This window comes from Hyposmocoma kahamanoa, unplaced genomic scaffold (assembly GCF_003589595.1).
Source record: "Hyposmocoma kahamanoa isolate Upper Pololo Valley unplaced genomic scaffold, ASM358959v1 67, whole genome shotgun sequence".
NCBI lineage: Eukaryota > Metazoa > Arthropoda > Insecta > Lepidoptera > Cosmopterigidae > Hyposmocoma > Hyposmocoma kahamanoa.
In genome coordinates, this window is record NW_020653855.1 from 6400511 (window position 1) to 6420758 (window position 20248).

Here is a 20248-nt window from a genome sequence, read left to right on the forward strand (position 1 = left end):
GTGGATATTAATATAAAAAGCCTCCGCACGCGTAATAGACTGCTTCGGGTTTTCCTGAATACTCTTACGAACAGCCCCATATCTTTTCTCTATTTTTCTCTTTTTCTCTTTCTGCATTAGTTTTAATTATAGCGACCATCCCTACCGACTCTTAGCGCCCAGTTACACGAGAGAAAAATTTCAAGAGGCGGCCGCCGCTCTGTTACCACGCCTTCATGTACATTAATGGCGAAACTGAATTCTATTTTCTAGTCAACAACATGTAAATTCCTCTGAGCAATACAACCACGCGACCAAATTTAATGCCAGGCTCGTCCACGTGCGACTCAATTCAAGTCAAGTTAAAACGTAAAAGTTAAATAAATAGAACGTATTTTGCCATGACAGTTAGAAATACGCGGTCGCTGCGCGGCAGCAACGCGGTCTCCGCTCAGCGACCGCGCGGGGTGAGCGCTATGAAATAAATCGACTCATCCGTAGAACAAAGTTCTATATGCAAGACTACTTGTTCTCAGGACATAGTCCATTTCGTTCGTTCTTCTTCGCTGTGGATGTCAGATCGACCTTTGTTCGATTTTATATTTCCGAAACGAAATAAGATGTATAAATTCTCCGAACACCTTTACATAGGCCTTAGTTTGAGTAACGAAATTGTTCTCGTAACGTACTTATTCTCTTTTCGCTGTGTAATCACATCGGAGTCTGTCCTTCGGATGAGTCGAAATGCGCCCTTACGGTATCCGGGAAGGGCGCCATGACCTCCGCAGGGACCATCTAAGTCGGGTCCTAGCCCCATATCAGCCCGTTTCCACATAGTTCATCCGGTTCTCTGTAAGGCCTTAGGTGAGCCGCCCCGTTACACGTACAGCACTCTCCCTATTTACCAGATAGGTACCGGAGCTTTAAGGCACGCTCACTTCCCAACGCCGAAAATCGGCGTCCCTACTGTTCCCAAATTCCTACGCGACCGGAGGGACCGGAGGATGTCTAGCTCATCCTCTACTAGCTCTCCGGGCTAGTGCCGGAGATGCAGTACCCTGCGACAATGCCCGGACATAGCTACCGACTTCAAGGGCAACATACGCGGCTCTCGCATCTACTCGACATTAGGCACTCGTCTAGACCGCTACTAAGATGCGCTACTGGGACAGACGTATGTGTTCATCCCTGCAGCTAACAACAAACCTCGGCTTATGGTTCATTGAACCGGTGGACTCGAATTTGGCCACCAAACGTTGAATAGTCGGCTGGGAAGGACAACCACGTAAACCTTAAAATTGGCGCAACGCGTGTATCGCTCATTTTCATAATTTTTACAATACCAAGTGACGGGACGAATAACTCGTGCTCCTGTTGTTAAGCGACATGCCTATCCATAACACTTGCAATGCCACAAGATCTTAGGGGCACTGCCACTGCGCCCGTCACCCTGAGTAAGTTGACAAGTCCCATGTGGCTGTGATTTCTCCAGCACCCTTGCCCTTTACAACCCAAACACCGTAATGCACCATTACTGCTTGGCGACAGAAATTGGTAAGGTGGCAGTACTTGCCTGGACGAACTCTTTCACAAGGAGTTGAACTGCTACTACGTGTTGCTTGTTGCTGTAACTTGCTATGATGATTCGTCTTTAGTGACTGAAAAATAAACAATACATTTTGACAAAAACAGCCTCAACAACATGGCCGCTATGAAATATCAAAATCTACCCGCCCTTAATGGAAAATCCTACACAATGATCGAACACTAAGGTGAACAAAACAGATATCGCTACGGCAAAACAGTCGTTAATAACGAAAAACAAAGAACTATAACAAGCACAAAGAAAAATTTCGTAAGGTCTGCTGGTTCGTCCAGTTCGATCAGTCAGACACGGTACGCTGAAGGCTTTTAAAATGCTAATGCTTTTTCTCAAATGTATTACAGAGATCTGGTAGAGCACATAATTGCGCTCTCCAAGTAGATGAAGAGATGCTGGACGACTTGTCAATTTTCGAAGAACACCATATCAAGACTTGTGTAAAGTGTTTCGATGAGACGGCTAAGAAATGGGCCCAAAAAAAGAGCGTTAATATAACTATGACGGACAGATACCTTTTACGAGAAGGATTTGACGACGTAAGTATTTTGTACCTTGCAGTTTGCAAATCTTTAAAAGCAATGAAAATGGAAATAAATTAATTTGCTCTCCGCGAACCAGTGTCCGTAGTGTAACCTGGAGACGTAGCTTAGGTTGCGTAGCGATAGGTATTTTATAAATGTAAACTGGGATTAACTTCAAAATTAGATATTTATTGTATTCACATATTTACTTCTAGATCTGCCAAGATGTTCTTTTCTCTATCCTATTTTTTAAACACATTCTAAATACAAAACTATATTCACTCAGCCAGTAGTTCTACTCATAGAGTAGAGCCTAGACTACAGTAGCATGGCAGAAATGTGTGATAAACCTCCCCGTGGCAGTATTGAATTCAGTGATAAATTTAAGTCTCCTTATTTGGTAACGAACTATGGTTATACAGTTACAAGAACAAGGACAACGATTTAAAATAAAATTGCGTATCTTTGTCGTTTAATCATCGCCGCGAAAACGACGAAACCAAAAATGTTTTTTCGTCTCGTTTGTTGCGCTCAACTTTTACGTTGATAAAATTACTATGCGTAATGTTTTAAAATCTGCTGTAACCTTGCATGTTTGGTATTGTGTTAATTTTAGCAGTCTTTGGTTGCCGGCGCTCGCGATGACATGAAAATGTGACGTCACAGTGCTCGCCATAATCGCTATTATGATAAAATTTTAAAATTTATCCGGATGATAAAATTTAGGTCAGTAGTTGGCCTGTCTATACTTCAGTGCAAACGGGAGTCGATATTTATAAGAGCTGTATCGCTAATGTGGTACCAGGAATATATGGCTCTTATTTTGTCTCTATTTCTGGTTATACGAGTATACTCGATGTATAAATATGACTAACCATTCTAAGCGAGTGACTAACGAGTTAAAAGCCTTCAGCTCGCCTATTCATACAATCAGTGGTCAACTGCAAAGTGTCCTAAACAACAAATTGTTTTTTTTATGATATCAAGTGACAGGACGAACAAGTCGTGGCTTGGTGGTAAGCGACACGCAGTCAAAGTCAAAGTCAAAGATTATTTATTCCATAGGTAAAATAAATTTACACTTGAAAACGTCACATTTAAGCTACAGCTCGTTCACTACGCTGACCTCCCTGAGAAGAACGAGCTAGAAACTCTAGGGATTGCTCTTTTCAAATAAACTTAAATGCTATGGAATACACTTTGAATCAAATTTGTGTGGATTCTGGAGCCATGTCGTCTTTCCATACATCTTTATCTAACACGTAGTTTTCAATTTTGTAATATGATTTTTCGATCAAAATATTTTTAATATAGTTTTTAAACTTAGGAAATGATAAACTTAATATATGCTCCGGAATCTTATTGTAAAAACGTATACAGTTTCCCATAAAAGAGTTGTTGAGTTGTACGCCTGTCCGTAACAGTTGCAGTGCCACTCGTAAAGATCTTAGGGTCACTGCCTCTGCGCCCGTCACCCTGAGACATAACTTGACAATTCCCATGTGCCTGAAACTTGCCTGAAGGGTGCACCCTTGTGCTGCTGAAGTTTCAGGCACATGTGACGTCCCAGTTTGGAAGGGTAAGGTCCAAACTGGGACGCAATAATGCTCCTGTTACTACTTCGCGGCAAAAATATGTATGGTAAGTATGGTGGCAGTACTTCCCTGGACAAACTCTTTCACAGGGTGCTCTACTGTTACTAAAACTTTTACTGTTTTCCAGTTTCCTGCATACACCGGTATGTTTCGTGATAACCACCGTCGGGTTGACTACGTGATTGTGCTCTCTGCTTCGGAGGACGCATTCTATACTGATGACATTAAAGCCCAGTTTCTTACCACTCTTGTCAAAATTGGTTTGGAGCTGGAGATTGAGAGAGGTGTGGTACGTATAAAGGCTAACGATGCTTTGCTTTCTCAAACTCGTATCTTATAAAGAGTGATTCAGGAGATGGCAAAACTTTTTTTTATTTTAAATTTCTTATCAAGGGTGTTAATTTAGATGCATTACTTTATGAATAGGTAAAAGCCGTTGTGTGAACATGAAGAAAATGTAATGTGAAATTAGAATGCGATATTTGTATATACAATCATTGACTTACAATTATATAATAATAATAATAATAATAATAATAATAACGCACACACTCAACATAGCCCCGCACTAGGGAAACCCTGTGTCGCGGGTGCCATGGACACACACATAGACAACCACAAAATTACACCCAAACTCACGAGAGAAATAAATGTAGGCCATACAAATATTTCTCCCGGCCCGGGAATCGAACCCGGGGACCTCTGCGTGGCAGTCCGGTATGGTAACCGTTCGGCCACGGAGGCAGTTATATATGGACGTCGGGTCCGCGCTAAAAAGTGTCCGAACTTATAGGGCGTTAAAATCGTATACAGTGCGTCATTCACGCTTTAGTCTTCGTTTGTTCAACTGACAGCGAAGCAAGCAAAATTAGACAGTACTGCGATGACATTACAATTTAAATTCAACATTTTAGCTTTTTCATATTCCTTTACATGTCACTACGTTTAAATAGGTTGACTTGGGACATTTTTTTCGTGGTTTTTGTATTAGACCGGCCGTCCATTTATTTGTAAGTCAATGTATACAATACATTTTTTGCATTTCAGTAAATTTGTGTTTCATGGTACGAGTTTGAGAAAGTAAGGCGACAATAAACCTCACTTATCGACGCGAAATTGACTTGAGGCGATCATATTTTAACTGTAGTTGTCGCATTAAGGCTGATTCACGTTACACCGTGCCGGGTTCGGGCCGTCACCGTGCCGGGTTCGGGCCGTCACCGTGCCACCGGCCGGGTTTTTATTGTTATTTTTCATTTTTCGCTTGAGTGATAAGGTTGTGTTATTACTGCAATTGTCACAACTTGAGTCTGCAGCTATTGCAATAGGTTTGATGACAAAGTATTGGATACACAGATTGAAACTAGAAAAAGAAGATGGTGTGTTCATCCTATCTTAAGAAAACGAGAATCCGAAGAACTTTCCACGCTCTTCAAAGATTCAATAGATTATGAGAGTATTTTGCGCTTGCGCTGTCCATTACACTATAGTCCAACATTGCCTACCCTCCGGGTGCCCGGCGAATGCATTCATATTTCGACTTGTCGCAATCGGGTCGAGTTGGAACCGGGAAAAATACTCGACCCCGGCCGTGACACGGACTCGGCCCAATCTGACATGAAATCCATTCATAAGCATATTATATATAGATATTTAACCTTGTCGCGGCCGGCGCACGACCGGGGCACAGCCCGGCCCCGGCACGGTATAACATGAAACAGCCTGAGGGCGTATTTATTTGACGCAAATTTGCATGCGTCTAACTGTCATGGCAAAATAGGCTCTATTCGTTTAGCCTTTACGTTTTAACTTAAATGATGCCCACGCGGGCGAGACTGGCTTGAAATTGATCTACGCGGCGCCCCGCGCGGTTGTATTATTCAGACGAATTTAAATGTTGTTGACTAGTAAATAGAATTCAGATTCGTCATTAATGCAATGCTAATAATAACGCACACACTAATGGCCCCGTACTAGGGAAACTCTGTATCTGACACACAAATAGACAAAACTCACGAGAGAAATAAATGTAGGCCATACAAGTATTTCTCCCGGCCCGGGAATCGAACCAAAATAAAATCCGTTTTATTTGACATGGAAAGCAAAGTCGCCTGCTTATCGGTATTTTACAGGATATATCACGGAGAGTGTGCAATGGTATCACACAATTTAATTGTTCCGCCTTCCCCTTTCCATCACCAGCGGACTAGGCGTAGGCTTGGGTTCCACCCCTATGTTGTGGATATTTCAACGATTCGCACGAAGCGTTACGCTTCCACATTTATATGGCGAACGGCTATGGAGTGGAATTCCCTGCCTGCAGACTTGTTCCCTGAACGTTATAACTTGGGCCTTTTCAAGGCGAGATAGACTGGGCGGGTCGGGTGACAGTATAAAATTATATAATAAATTGTGGTTGTTCATTTAACTGATATCTAGGATTTTATTATACTTTAAGTGAGCAATCGATCTTTGCCGAATATAACTGAGAAATGCTAAAGTCACGTGTTGTGCTCATTCCAGTGAATTCAGAACTTTAAAACGCTCTTTTGTAAACTTGGCAATTTCGACATACGATACTTTACGTAGGAGGGGTCGATTTTATAAAAAAAATACAAAATACATAAATTAGAAATGTTAAAGAAAGAAATAACAAAATAAATAAAAAGACATTCAAGTTGAAATACAAAAAGAAAACATGGTAGTAAAACATCAACAACATGGTAATAAAAAAAATATTAAAAAGCGACATCTCCAGTGAGTTGTAAAGGTAACTCTGAGTGAAGAAATAAATTACTCACAGATGGCGCTATGGCAAAAAGTCGTTAAAAATAAAAAAAACAAAGATCTGCAACAAATACTTAGACAAATTCGTAAGGTCTGATAGTTCGATCCGTGGCTTAATTGGCACAGCATCTGGCACGGATTGCCTTAGGGTGCTGGTTCGAATCCTGCTGGATCGAATGAATTTTTTTTTTGCGTTTCGATCTTTGTTATAATATTTATGACTGCTCTTTCGTAAAGCAGATTTACCTGAGAAGAATGAGCAAGAAACTCTAGGGAGTGAGTGCTCTTTGTAAATATATATCTAAATACGTTTATCATTATCATTACAATATTTAACGTAAAATTAATTTTTGTCATCCAAGTACGCAGAAGCTGTATAATAACCGTTAATATAAAGGTTTTGTTTCATCTTAATCTTACTTTTAAACCTCGTAAATGGCAAATTTTGAATATTAATAGGAATCTATATATTCTATATTATAGACGCGTATGCATTGCCCCTTAAATGAATTTGAGACTTTAATATAAAGACGATTGTCAAGAACAATCGAAAACATTACAATTTAAATTTCGAATAGGTTGACTTGGGACATTTTTTTCGTGGTTTTTGTATTAGACCCGTCGTCCATTTATTTGTAAGTCAATGCATAAATGACATTATCATAAATGTACAGTGACAATAGTGTAAGAATGTTAATCTCTGTAGACTTATCTCTCGAAGACACTTTGGAGCCCTGATTGTAAATCGTCCAAATCTTACGTTTTTAAAGGACATAGATTCTTATTAATGTTTATTCACTGATATAACACAAATACAGATCAAGCATAAAAGAAAAAACAAAACATGATTGTCATAGCAGTGAAACGGCTGAAGTTGTAGGTACAACTAAAATAATAATGTGACAACCCTATGCTCCGAGTGAATTGTAGGCATTGACTAAAGAACAGGCGAGAGTTGTGCTTCTATTCTTGTTATACTATAATAAAACGCCGCAATAGTTTTGAACAGATATTTAGTGCCTTTTGTGGATTTCAGATGAAAGAGTACAATAATCTTCTCTTCGTAAAGATCTATACCCCGGACGTGGTTTTAGACAGTCACGCCGAATATTATGGTGTGAACCAAGATTTTCAAGCCAACCATGCCAATTTCATGGGGCCCTTAAACTGGTTCACTCAGGGCTCCAGTCTGTGGCCACGTGATGAGAAGGAATGGATTCTATTATTGCGGTATTTATTAATCCACCATAGTGTTATAGATTCCATAATGTCGTATAATAAAGCCACATGTAAGTATACCTGTGGTAGCCTAATGCTTTGACCTATCGCTTGTAAAGCAGAGGTCGTTCTTGAGTTTCTCGGAATTTATCCTGCTCGTGGCATCCTTCCAAGTAATCTCCATTCGACTGAACAATATAGTGACGCCGCGTCGGCGGCTGCGCTTGCTGCAGCGGCCGGCAGTGCGCACCGTTCGCGCTGCGCATGCGCCTTCCGCGCGGGCACTCACGCTCATCGGAGATATGCTCGCTGACCACTATGACATGGACTTATTTGCTGATTCCTTTGGACAAATTCTTAGGAACGCGAACATATTTTTAAATAATTACTTTTTACGTGTAGGAAATTAGACACTAAGTAGGTTAAGGTTTTGACATTTGTAAGCTAAATTGTATCTATAATTTTATTTTATTTTAATTGTATCGCAATTCTATATCAATAATTTGTAATGTTGCCTAAGCTTGTGGGTGTTTTGGATACGCTCTGTGAGCCCACTCGCAATATTGATTAAATAAATAAATAACATTAAATATAAATACTCTTTCACCGGTGCTTTCACATCGCGAAGTATGGAGGTCAGTTTTCGGAATAGCTTAATCGCATTTTTTTATCGTGTCTGTCTCGTCAAACCGACGCCATTTGAGCGAAATTTTCAATCTTGTTAACGTAACGCACCACGAATACGCTTCACGAGGTTCGACGAAACTTCGTATACCCGCGCGCTGGTCTCTTTCTTTTTTTAACCGACTTCAAAAAAAAGAAGGAGGTTCTCAATTCGACAGTGTTTTTTTTTATTTCGTATGTTACGCGATAACTCCGGTATTTGTGAACCAATTTTCACGATTCTTTTTTAGTTGGAAAGAGGGTACCTCCATAGTGGTCCCATATAATTTGAAGAAAATCATCCACCTCTAAGGGTGGCTGTGGCATGAAGATTCATTTTTATAAATAGCGCCTAAATTTTAGTATAATGAACAATTATTTTAATGGTTGATTTTGCTATTCTTTAATTCAAGGCGTTTTTCTCCCAATATACTTTGAGTAGTGAGAACCGATTTTTATTATCTCCTGTGTCAAGTTCCGTATAGTGGCGAACTAGGGGATGAATCCGGGTTTGCGCACTTTCCGGTAACCGATTTCAATAAAACTTGGCAATTATATGTAATTCCACGTACTTTTGAGGTCGGTTTTTTTAGTACTCTGTACTAAGATTATTTAAATGGAAAACTTTAAAAAGCTTTGGGTTCACTCCTCATACAACTCGTGTACCCGTACGCGTATGTGGCTTCCCATATACAGTACGTCCCCCAAGGAGAGAGTTCGGTACGCTTTTCTAAGGCTCTAAACTAGAGATGAAAGAGACTCAGTCTTTTAAGGCATTTTATAACGACTCGACTCCATTTTACAGGACTCGACTCTAAAGTTAAGACTGGGGGTTCGAGTTTTTATTAATAAGACTCAGTCATTATACTAAAAGACTCAAAAGACTTGAACGACTTGAAAGACTTATACGACTCGAGTTGTTTGCAAAGGACTTATACCTATTTTATGTCTTATTAAACTCGAAGTTTATAAATAAAAATGACGTAAGTAGTATGTAGTAAATAATCACGTTTATTTACTTATATACCTATATATAACTATATATATATATATATATATATATACCTAGGATATAACTCGCTGGAGGTTAGGCGAATGAAACACCAACTTGTGGTTATGTGCAAAATTCTCCGCGGCAATATAGATTCCCCAGATTTGAATAATGAGCTGTGTCGACTCTTTGCCCCCGTCAACTACCACCGCATTAGAAGACAGCAGTTGATGGCCACCGCGTGGTGCCGAACCGTAGCGCTTAACTCTCTCCTCGCCACCAACCCTGAATGCGACTTGTTTGCGGATGGATGGTCACTGTTATTGTTAAGATGCCTACGCTATTGTGAAGGCGATGCTTGAATGGTACTTAATCTTGTTGTGTTTATTAAGTTGTTGTGTTAGTAATGTACCTTTAATTATTGTAATTGGTGTGTCCGTTATAATTGAAGTAAAATAAATAAATAAATAAATTTACTTATAATATAAATCGTAAAATAAATGTCTTATGGGTAGAAATTAAATCACGACATACGGCTCATGACTCGCGACTCCCGAGGCTATGAGACGCCTTTTAATCGTATAAGTTTTTTAAGCTTTCCAACTACCACATATGTTTAAGCGGTTAAAAAACCCTATTTGGTAAGTCCACTAGGGGTCGAATTAGGTGCGGGTTTTCGTAAGAAACACTCGTAAAAAAGCGTCTCTGATTCGTCACGTCGAGTACTTCCAGAATCAAAAACTTAAAGGTCATACATAGTTCAAACGAGATTGTCTCTTATTGCTTTAAGTAAACAGTGCAAAACGCAAATAATAAACACGGAAGCTATCTCTCTCCTACACAACCAATAAACACCTACAGAATAGACAACTCTAAGCTCTAATTCGTTGCATGTTTGGTGATATTGGCATGTTTCAAAATAGGCCAGAAATTATAATATTATCAATAACAACTAATTTCACGCGAGTACGATGTCACAGTTCATTTATTTCGATCTTGCACGTATTTTTACGTAATTCGCGGCATAACTTCTATATACACTTACCATCACTTACTTAATTTCTATAGTATATTTTGTAATAAATTTAACAGATAGCATTTAATTTTTGTCTTCCAAAATTTTGTTTACACTGTAATTGCACTTGTTTGTTTCCATTGACTTACAATTATATGGACGTCGGGTCCGCGCTAAAAAGTGTCCGAACTTATAGGGCGTTCAAATCGTATACAGAGCGTCATTCACGCTTTAGTCTTCGTTTGTTCGACTGACAGCGAAGCAAGCAAAATTAGACAGTACTGCAATGACATTACAATTTAAATTCAACGTTTTAGCTTTTTCATATTCCATTACATGTCACTACGTTTAAATAGGTTGACATGGGACATTTTTTTCGTGGTGTTTGTATTAGACCCGTCATCCATTTATTTGTGAGTCAATGTTTGTTTCCTAATAAATTTGGTAATAAATTTATCTTGTATTTGATAAAAACTGTTTAACTATGTAAATATTGATAATGATTAATTTTGTAATTGTGTTCTTTTAGCTTTAATAAATACATAAATTCTATATTATAGCAGACATTTTGTTCGCGTAATTACTCGAGACGTGACGAATCAGAGACGAATCTTACGAACGTTACGAAAAGCCGTACCTAATTCATCCCCTAGTGGACGTACTAAATATGGGTTTTTTAATGGCTTAAACTTATACGGTAGATGGAAGCGTATCTAATAAAGCTATACCGCTATTCGTACACGATACCGATCGGTCCGTTAGACCGACCGATAGGTGTCACAGTTTTAGCCAATTAATATTTTTAGTAATTCCTATAGACATGTATATTTTAATTATTAATGATTTCATGTTATGTATTATATTTATAAATTATTTTAGGTTATATTTTATTATTACCTTTTACGCGTATGAGGAACGCATGAAAAAGTTTTTGGAAGAGGATGACTCCGATTCCAACTTTGAGGACGTAAATAACAAAGCATTATTTATTATATTATTAGCATTGAGAGAAGTAAGAAATGACAGAGCATGAGATAGTTCTGAACGTGATGAGTCGTTTCTAGTCTATTACCTAGGCAAAAATATTCAAATTAGGTGGAATATAAATAGTCCATCAATGACAGTAAGAAGTATTTTTGAGCAAAATATATTTTTCGATCTATTTAGTTTATAGCGAATAGCGATTATTTGGCTTTATCACCAGATTTTGGAAAAACATAAGATCAACCTGCGTGTACTGTCTCGACGTAGCCCCTTGCGATTTTTACCCGTTTGACGATATTGACACGAGATAAGGTCCATACATTCTTGGTAACTCATCAATGGTGATACATCACTTACAAACATAAACTCTCGTTTGCAATGAAATAGTACAGCGCCAACAACTGACCTGTGTGTACGTCTCTTTATTGTAATAAAGATTATTATCTCCATTATAATAAATACAGAATATTTTTATATCTCTAACGTGCTGTTCCATTGGGTAGTGTGGGGAAAAACAGCAAAACATCTAATTACAAAACAAACAGAATCAAATTTCGTCGGTAATTACATAGTAAATATCGACTGCGAATTGGCAACCGGTACTATCAAAATTTGGACCACTTTACAGGATGAAGAAAAAATCATTTATCATTTTCAACTTATTTATTAAATAAAAATACGTAGTGTACATACATACATGTGTAATAAAAATATTGGTTTTTGTTTTATTTAATAAACCAGATGCTATATAAATGACGCAGTAAATTTTTTTCTTCATTCTGTAAAGTTGTCAAAACTGAGATAGTACCGATTGCCAGTTCACAGTCATACATACCGTGTAAATTTGCAATTTTCGTCCATTATAGCAAAGCTCAAGTTAACTGGTCGATTTGAAGTGAAACAATTGAGTTTTATAGTATAGATATAATAGAGATAATGGAGTTGAATAGTGGCGCGCAGCGGTCTCGCGTAATACTCAGTTGAATTGATAGCACCCGTCAGTTGTTTCAATCGCAATTGTCACAGTAATAATATGGCTTATGGCTTAATACTTTTCAAAACTAATTAAATGACACTGACGACTGTTCTAATGATTCGGGATGTGGAAGCACCGTTGGGAGCGTGTTGTTCAGTCGAATGGAGATTACTTTGAATGATACCATGAGCCGGATTACTATTAATAGCGGAATAACGGACGAAGGTCGAATACTTTTGGAACAGACTTACATATTTATTCAATAAGTTTCATTCCGGATTTTGTTAATTGATTTTTTTTCCAGGAAGCGTTACTTGAAACCCCTACGTTTATCAAACCGTGACCGTAGCTATATTACGTACATGCTAATCAAACACCAACCTTTTGGAGAAGGCGATAAGAACTATGGATTTCACAGGTAATAAAAAAATTAGAAAATAATCTGGACAAAATTTTCTATGAGATCTTTTTAGCTATGGATGGTTCTATCATCATCACCGAGTATTATAACCAGAAACGGAGACGAAATAAGAGCCATCCATCCCTGGCATCTCATAAGGCAAACGGGCCGAAAAATCACTTTTATATATCAAGTCTAATTTGCACTGAAATCACAAATAAGAACAGTTGAAATAGTACAGCGTCAACAACTGACCTGTGTGTACGTCTCCGTAAATTCCAAAAATATTCTGTATTTATTGTAATAAAGATAATATCTCTTACAATGCCGTGCTGTTCTATTCGGTGATGTGGGAAAAACAGCAAAACATCTAATTATAAAACAAACGGAATCACATAACTTATACATTTTAGTCCATTATAGCAAAGCTCAAGTTAAATTGGTCGTTATCAAGTGAAACAATTGACGACACTCGTCATTTGTTTCGAATTCGGGCTGGCCAATCGGAGCGCAGTTGTCACCGTCATGATATGGCAGAATAGTTTTCCAACAAATTTAATGACATTTCGTTCTATTTCTGGTTATATACTGGATGTAATATTTAATTACCGATGAAATGTGATTCCGTTTGTTTTGTAATTAGATGTTTTGCTGTTTTTCCCACACCACCGAATGGGAGCCCCCATTGTTAGAGATATTATCTTTATTACTGGTGGTGCGAAATGAAGATGTATAATACCGATAAGTAGTGGACTATATTTCTTGCGATTTTTTAATTACATTAAAAGGTACTTTTACTACAAGTAACTGCACTTGCAAGTAGCTTCCTTTAAGGACTGGAACAAGTATATAGCAGTAGGTCGAAGAACAGGCAAAATGATGGGAACATGCACACTCACCTTTTCTTTCGTTGCGCTGGCAGCAATTCCGCCTGGATTCGGCCGCCACAGGAGGAAAAATCCTCAGGTTCACTACTGAGCATAGAACAGTGTATTGCGCACAAAATAAACTATTAAAAACCACAATCGCGCTAATTAGCCATTTTTATGATGCACACAGTTCAGTGTCACAGGGTAGACTATGGTCTTTTTTTGTTGCCAACTCATTGGCCGGTGACAGAGACGACAGCAGCAAAGTGCGCATGTTGGAGAAGGATGGAGGATACAAAGGAATGGAAGCCCTTTAGCTAGTGCTAAGATAAATGTCCAATACATAAAAAAAGAAAATATAAAATCCAGCAATCATAATAAATACAGAATACTTTTGGAATATACGGAGACGTACGCGCAGGTCAGTTGTTGGCGCTGTACTATTTCAGCTTTCGAATTTGTGATTTCAGTACAAACGAGAGTTGATATTTAAAAGTTATACAAGGCCCTTTACCTCATGAGTTGCTAGGGATGGATGGATCTTATTTCGTCTTTATTTCTAGGTATATACTCGATGCTTTTTGTATAATAAAAAAACGACTAAAAACTCGTTGGGGTGTATGTTACAGGTTATTAAACCATAAAATAGTCATTGACGGGTACGCTTTACACGATGGGCCATATTTCTTTACGTCAGAGCAACCCGTTTCTCAACTTAATGGCCGACAAGTAAGTAACCGTAACCGTGGTATGTTCTTTTAAAAAATCATAGTGTGTACGTGGTTCGCGAGTTTCCTGCGAGCGGCACGCGTGCGGTTCCTAACGATGCATTGCGGCGGTGTCCTACATAGAAATATCCATGGTATGCCACACGTAGCGCTGCGGGCCGCGCCGCACGCGCACCGGAATTGCAACCAGTGAGACGAGGCGTGGAGCACGCGTTGCGTCGCCGGAGTGGCACCGCTCCGTCGTTGTCACTTGTTTTGCGGTCGAACGATGGTCATACGCTTGCTTGTTTTGTTCACTTTTACGTATTTTTTGTTTCTTTTTAGTCGGAAAAAAATAAGTGAAGAAAATATTGACATGCACGTACTACTTGATTTGTTTAATTCAAGAAAGGAAAATTATATGGGATCAATGAGAGCAACAACACACGTCTCTTCCGATACATTTTTATCATCGAATATATAACCAGAAATAGAGACGATATGTTATTTAATTCGTTTGAAAACTATTCTGCCATATCATTACTGTGACAACTGCGCTCCGATTGGCCAGCCCGAATTCGAAACAACTGACGGGTGTCGTCAATGGGTGTCGTCAACTGTATCACTTCAAATCGACCAGTTAACTTGAGCTTTGCTATAAAGGACGAAAATTGCAAAATTACGTATTTGATATTTAATTTCCGATGAAATGTGATTCCGTTTGTTTTGTAATTAGATGTTTTGCTGTTTTTCCCACACCACCGAATAGAACAGCATGGCATTGTTAGTGATATTATCTTTATTACAATAAATACAGAATATTTTTTGGAATATACGGAGACGTACGCACAGGTCAGTAGTTGGCCTGTCTATATTTCAGTGCAAACGGGAGTCGATATTTCTAAGAGCTGTATCGCTAATGTGTTACCAGGAATATATGGCCCTTATTTCGTCACTATTTCTGGTTATATACTCGATGGTTTTTATTAACAGACCGTACACCACTGTTTGTCCAACATTTTTCCGTCATCGCCCATCGCTGCGACACGACGTCGGTCGTAATAACGCTGCGGCGCCGTCGCGCATCGTGTGGCCCGGCTCTGAGCCGACGATAGCTAGGTATTATAATACGTCAGAAAAACCTTGCTGATATTATCCGGTGTGCACCGCGACATAACCTAAACTGTCACGTCTCCCGCACCGCGTAGCTACCTCAGGAACCGACTCTGTTAAGCGGTAGGTCTGTAAATTGTTACATTTCTACAGTTTGGACTATTTTACAAGTATTGCTTTTACTAACATATATGGGTTAATTAATTTGAAAATGAACGATTTTTATTTATTTATTTAATATCATCATCATCATATCTGCCGAAAGACGTCCACTGCTGAACATAGGCCTTACCCAAATATTTCCAGACTAGCCGATCGGACGCGACGTGCATTCATCGGTTATACGTTGTCTTTAGCAGGTCATCCGTCCATCTAGTAGGGTGCTGTCCCACTGAAGGCCTTCCGATTCCTGGAGGTCTACTCTTTATCAACGAAAAACGAAATTTCGATCGATGTTTCGCTTATTTCTTACCACAATTCCATTTCAATGCGAAAATTCGTTCGTACAAAAATTGTTAGACGTTTAGTTTTTTGTTACCTTACAATTTCAATTCTAATTCATGAACATCCGAACGAAAATTTGTTTTTGACAGATAATTCTTCGGAATTATAATGTCGAATTGACGAAACTAAAAACTACCTTTTGATTTTCTTGAATATGAATTTTGTTAAATTAAAGGAAATTACAGACTCAATCGGCAATTTATTATTGCATATCATATTTCACATTTCTATTTGAAAAGTAGTGCCAAGAAATAGTGCCCTTATCAAAAGAAAGACGTTATGGAAACGAGCTCACGATTGTTGGGAGAAAATGAACTCCAAGCTGAAAGAAGGTTGCCTCAGAATTAACTGTTTCTTCAGCTCAAGCTCAGCATGCTGGCCGAAGAATAAGAGTGTCAGTGAAAATTTCGGAAAACATTTATACAAAATAAAGTTCTACCCAAGGAAGTAAAGACTGTGCAAGTTGATTAAATAAAATCTGCTTTTTAGGAGATAACGATTACGAGAAATCTCGCCAAGAGCTTCAAATGCCTTCATTTTCATATTTATTTGTAAATAGTATGTACCATAAGTTCACAAAAAACACAATTTATAGAATATAGCCATGCGGAAATTTTTGGTTGTCATACTTTTGCCACCTATAATTTGGATAACAATGACTATTTTTTAGCGTCTCGACTAATTACGTCAAAAATATATTGTTATTTGTTTCTTTATATTTTCTGCATGAATATCACAATAAATGCTTAATGAACCACATATTAAATGTAAAATTTTAAAATAAAACAAAACAATTATATTAATTTTAAGTTAAAGTAAAAACTGTAATTTATCGTAGTTGACATCAAAAACGGCCTACACAATATCATTCATTCCAATCGTGCACGAAAATTGTAAATGACAACGAAGCTCTTGGGCCCGACCGAAAAAGAATTAGAGTAAAGTTATTGACGAAACTTCGTTTAAATATCGTTCGTTAACAAAATTTCGTTTTCAAGAAAGAGAGTAGACCTCCTGTTCTCCATTCGAAAATGTTTCTGCCCCAACGGCTGCCCACTGCCACTTGCAACTTGCTAATTCTTTGAGCTATGTCGGTGATATTCGTTCTTTTACGGATCTCCTCATTTCTGATTCGATTTCGTAGAGAAATGCCGAGCATTATTTAATGTGCATGTAATTAAATTCTTATGTTTCAGGTGTTATTTTACAAATGGGCAAATTACAACCAACTGTTCCGTTTACAGCCTATTAATGTTTTAAACGAGTATTTTGGGCCCAAGGTATGTAAAAATGCAATTGTTATGGTTTAGGCTTTTTTTTTTCATATTTTTAACAGACTTCAAAAAAAGCGAAGGACGTTCTCTATTCGAACATGTTTTTTTTTTTGTGTGCACGTTTCGCGGTTATTCGGACATTTGTGAACCGATTCAAATTTTTTTTTTTAAAGACCTCAGTAGTGGTCTAGTGATTCCGGTTCATTGAATTCGTTTTTGTTAAGATTTTTTAAATTTGCAAAAGCAGCAGCTTTTGCAAATTTATAAAGATCACTTAAATCCTTGCCCTCTCTAAGGCCACAAATTCGCAACTGTAGCGCATTCAGGGGCATAGATATAGAATAAAAGGGGAGATATACTATGGCGTGGTTCGTGTCGTCTCGATATGGCCATTTTGGCCATATCATGCCATACCATATATGACACGCCTACCAATTTGGCCACAGTGACATGGCGATCGTTGTAGATACAAGATCTCTCGTAAAACGTGAAAATGCCAAGTTGTTGCGATACACCTTGTAAAAATTGGAGTGAAAACAAAAATTTTAAAACCAGTGAGATAACATTCCACCGGTTATTTGCATTTTTAGTTACTATTTCTATTATTATTCAATGTTTTCTTTTTGTCTCCGTAGTAATTTCTAGACTCAAATATAGTGATGTTCATTTACGAAGACTGATGTTTATCGACAATAAATTTTTACTGAAATGTTTAAATTTCTTACTATGATTTTTGAAATTAAATTCCCTAAAATATCGAAGCGAAAAGCATTCACGTTAAATTGATTTATTTTATTTTATTATTATTATTATTACTAAACATTATATTTCGAGTAACTTTAACACAACTCATATTTCGGACAACTGTGTCAATTTCATGTCAAATTGGATGTTGCTGTTGCTTGAAGAAAAATTTATGTGTTTTAGATATTTAAATTCCATTATACTCGTAGATTAGTATAGAGTATTTTTAATTTTTAAAAGTGTAACTGTATTAAACGCCCTTTGTTTCTAACGTGTTCGCGTCTTGATCTTATTACACAAACTGTCTTGAAAATGATTTTCTAAACAGCCATATTTAAATTTTTATTGAATTGATATTCAATATTTTTTTGTGAAATTACTCCACTAGTTTGTTGTAAGTAAATAAAGTGTAAATAAAGGACTGGTAGCTGTAAAGGTACTAACTGGGTGATAAATCTTTCATAGATTTCTTATAGATGGCGCTACGAATAAAAAGTCGGTGAAAAACCAAATACACAGTGTAATGTGCCTCAAACCACATTATAGCTATTTAATTGTTATTTAAATGATAAATTCCGAAGATTCTAGAAAATGATGCAGTTTGTGATGCAATGACTAGATTCCTTGTTAATTGTTAATTGATGACTTTCTGATGTGTTTTGTTTATATAAAAACCCTAGTTGATGTACGGAAAGTGGTCATTCAGATTTGAGCATTCCTCGAGCATTACTGTCGCGAAATACAATAATTTGTTTTCTCGTCTACGACCCATTACAACAGACACGACGCAAGCACATAGAAAAATTCGTTAGGTCCGTTGGTTCGTTCCGTGGCTTAGTTGGTATAGCGTCTGGCACGGTATGCAAGAAGACGTCGGTTCGAATCCGACCGGATCGAAGGAATTTTTTCTGAGTGTTCGATCTTTGTATTAATGATTACAGCCATATTTCTAAGATTACGCTCCCTGAATTTTGAGATAAATAAACAAAATTCGAAAAAAAAACTAACATTGTGACAAAAAAAAAATAAAAAACAAAAAACAAAATAAAAACAGAACAAGTCCAAAGATTAAGTTGGTGGAGTGTTCATTGGAGGTATCGAAATAGAGAGTCCTTGTTGATCTTAAAATGGTATATTGCGGCGTGTTGTTAAAATATATTACAATTAACTTTGTATTGTTACGTTTCTTTAACTAAATCACATATATTGCTATATTTGTTTCAGATTGCAATGTATTTTGCGTTTTACCAATTCTACATGGGAATGTTGTCAATATTAACTGTTTTCTCATTAGCTATTTCCGGCCTTTGGTTTTTTTATTACATTTTGTAAGTAATTATTTTTAATCAATTACAAGAATCAATCTATTTATATAGCTCCGATTAGGTATTTACCAATTCAAACAATCAATCAACCCACTACTGGTCACGGATCTCGTCACAGTCCGCACGTCTACTTCGCATAGTCTAATTTGAAGGCTCGTTATGGGTAGGATACATAGTGGATTTAAGCACGTTTTATTCTGTTTTAGACAAGACATAGACCAAATATGCACAGACAAATTCTTGAAACCATCGGAAGATTTGGAGTCATTCGGTTGGAAAAGAGATGGCCTGACATCCTGTCCGCCGTGTCAAGATTTTAAAGCATGCCCTGTACTTATTCAAAACTGTTGGATATGGACTATAGTTTCGTTTTGGAGACTTTTTTATTTTCTATTACCAGCTTTTTCTTTTTGGGGTTAGTAATTTATGTATTAGTTGTTGATAATGTAATTATATGCTTACGAAACGCTTGTGCGCCATTTCACCAACTATTAAGAGATATTTTTTTGTAAGTAAACAAGTACGCATTTAACATCCATCTCACCTAGTGGAAAGCGACGATGAGGTCGACGTCTTGCCTTGAAAAGACCCATAACGTTCAGGGTACAAGTCTGCAGGCAGGGAATTCCACTCCTTTGCCTTTCGCCATATAAATGTGCAAGTGAAACGAATCTTTGCAATATCCACAACATAGGCGTGGAACCCCAGCCTACGTCTGGTCCCACGATAATGGAACGGGGAAGGCCGAATTAAATCATGCAATTCCATCGCTCCATATGCCTTCTCTTGAACTCGCCAACTCTCCCGGTCTTGTGCCGCCACATCCAACCGCCAACGGCCACCTTTCTCAGGTCGTACGGCCCTCTCGCCGCAGGACGTTCTACACTAAATTTGCCTTGACAAACAAGTGTGCTCCATTGGCCATCAGCTCTCCTGCGGACATATTCATGCAGACTGCCACTAATTGTCGGCATCCGACA

At 37.8% G+C, this 20248-nt stretch overlaps 1 protein-coding gene across 3 annotated transcripts in view; it reads left to right on the forward strand.

Annotated features, from left to right (window-relative positions):
* The first annotated feature begins 1931 nt into the window (after positions 1-1931).
* LOC113232236 (anoctamin-6-like) overlaps positions 1932-20248 on the forward strand; it is a 32415-nt gene continuing 14098 nt past the window's right edge. For all 3 annotated transcript variants that reach the window (XR_003310602.1, XM_026466900.1, XM_026466901.1), the window contains exons 1-8: positions 1932-2118; positions 3826-3987; positions 7522-7715; positions 12637-12750; positions 14231-14330; positions 17122-17205; positions 19168-19271; positions 19475-19683. Coding sequence is in view for 2 of the 3 variants with exons in the window: in XM_026466900.1 (XP_026322685.1) it covers positions 1972-2118; positions 3826-3987; positions 7522-7715; positions 12637-12750; positions 14231-14330; positions 17122-17205; positions 19168-19271; positions 19475-19683 (1114 nt within the window). In the remaining variant the exon portion in view is untranslated. The remainder of the gene's footprint in view (positions 2119-3825; positions 3988-7521; positions 7716-12636; positions 12751-14230; positions 14331-17121; positions 17206-19167; positions 19272-19474; positions 19684-20248) is intronic.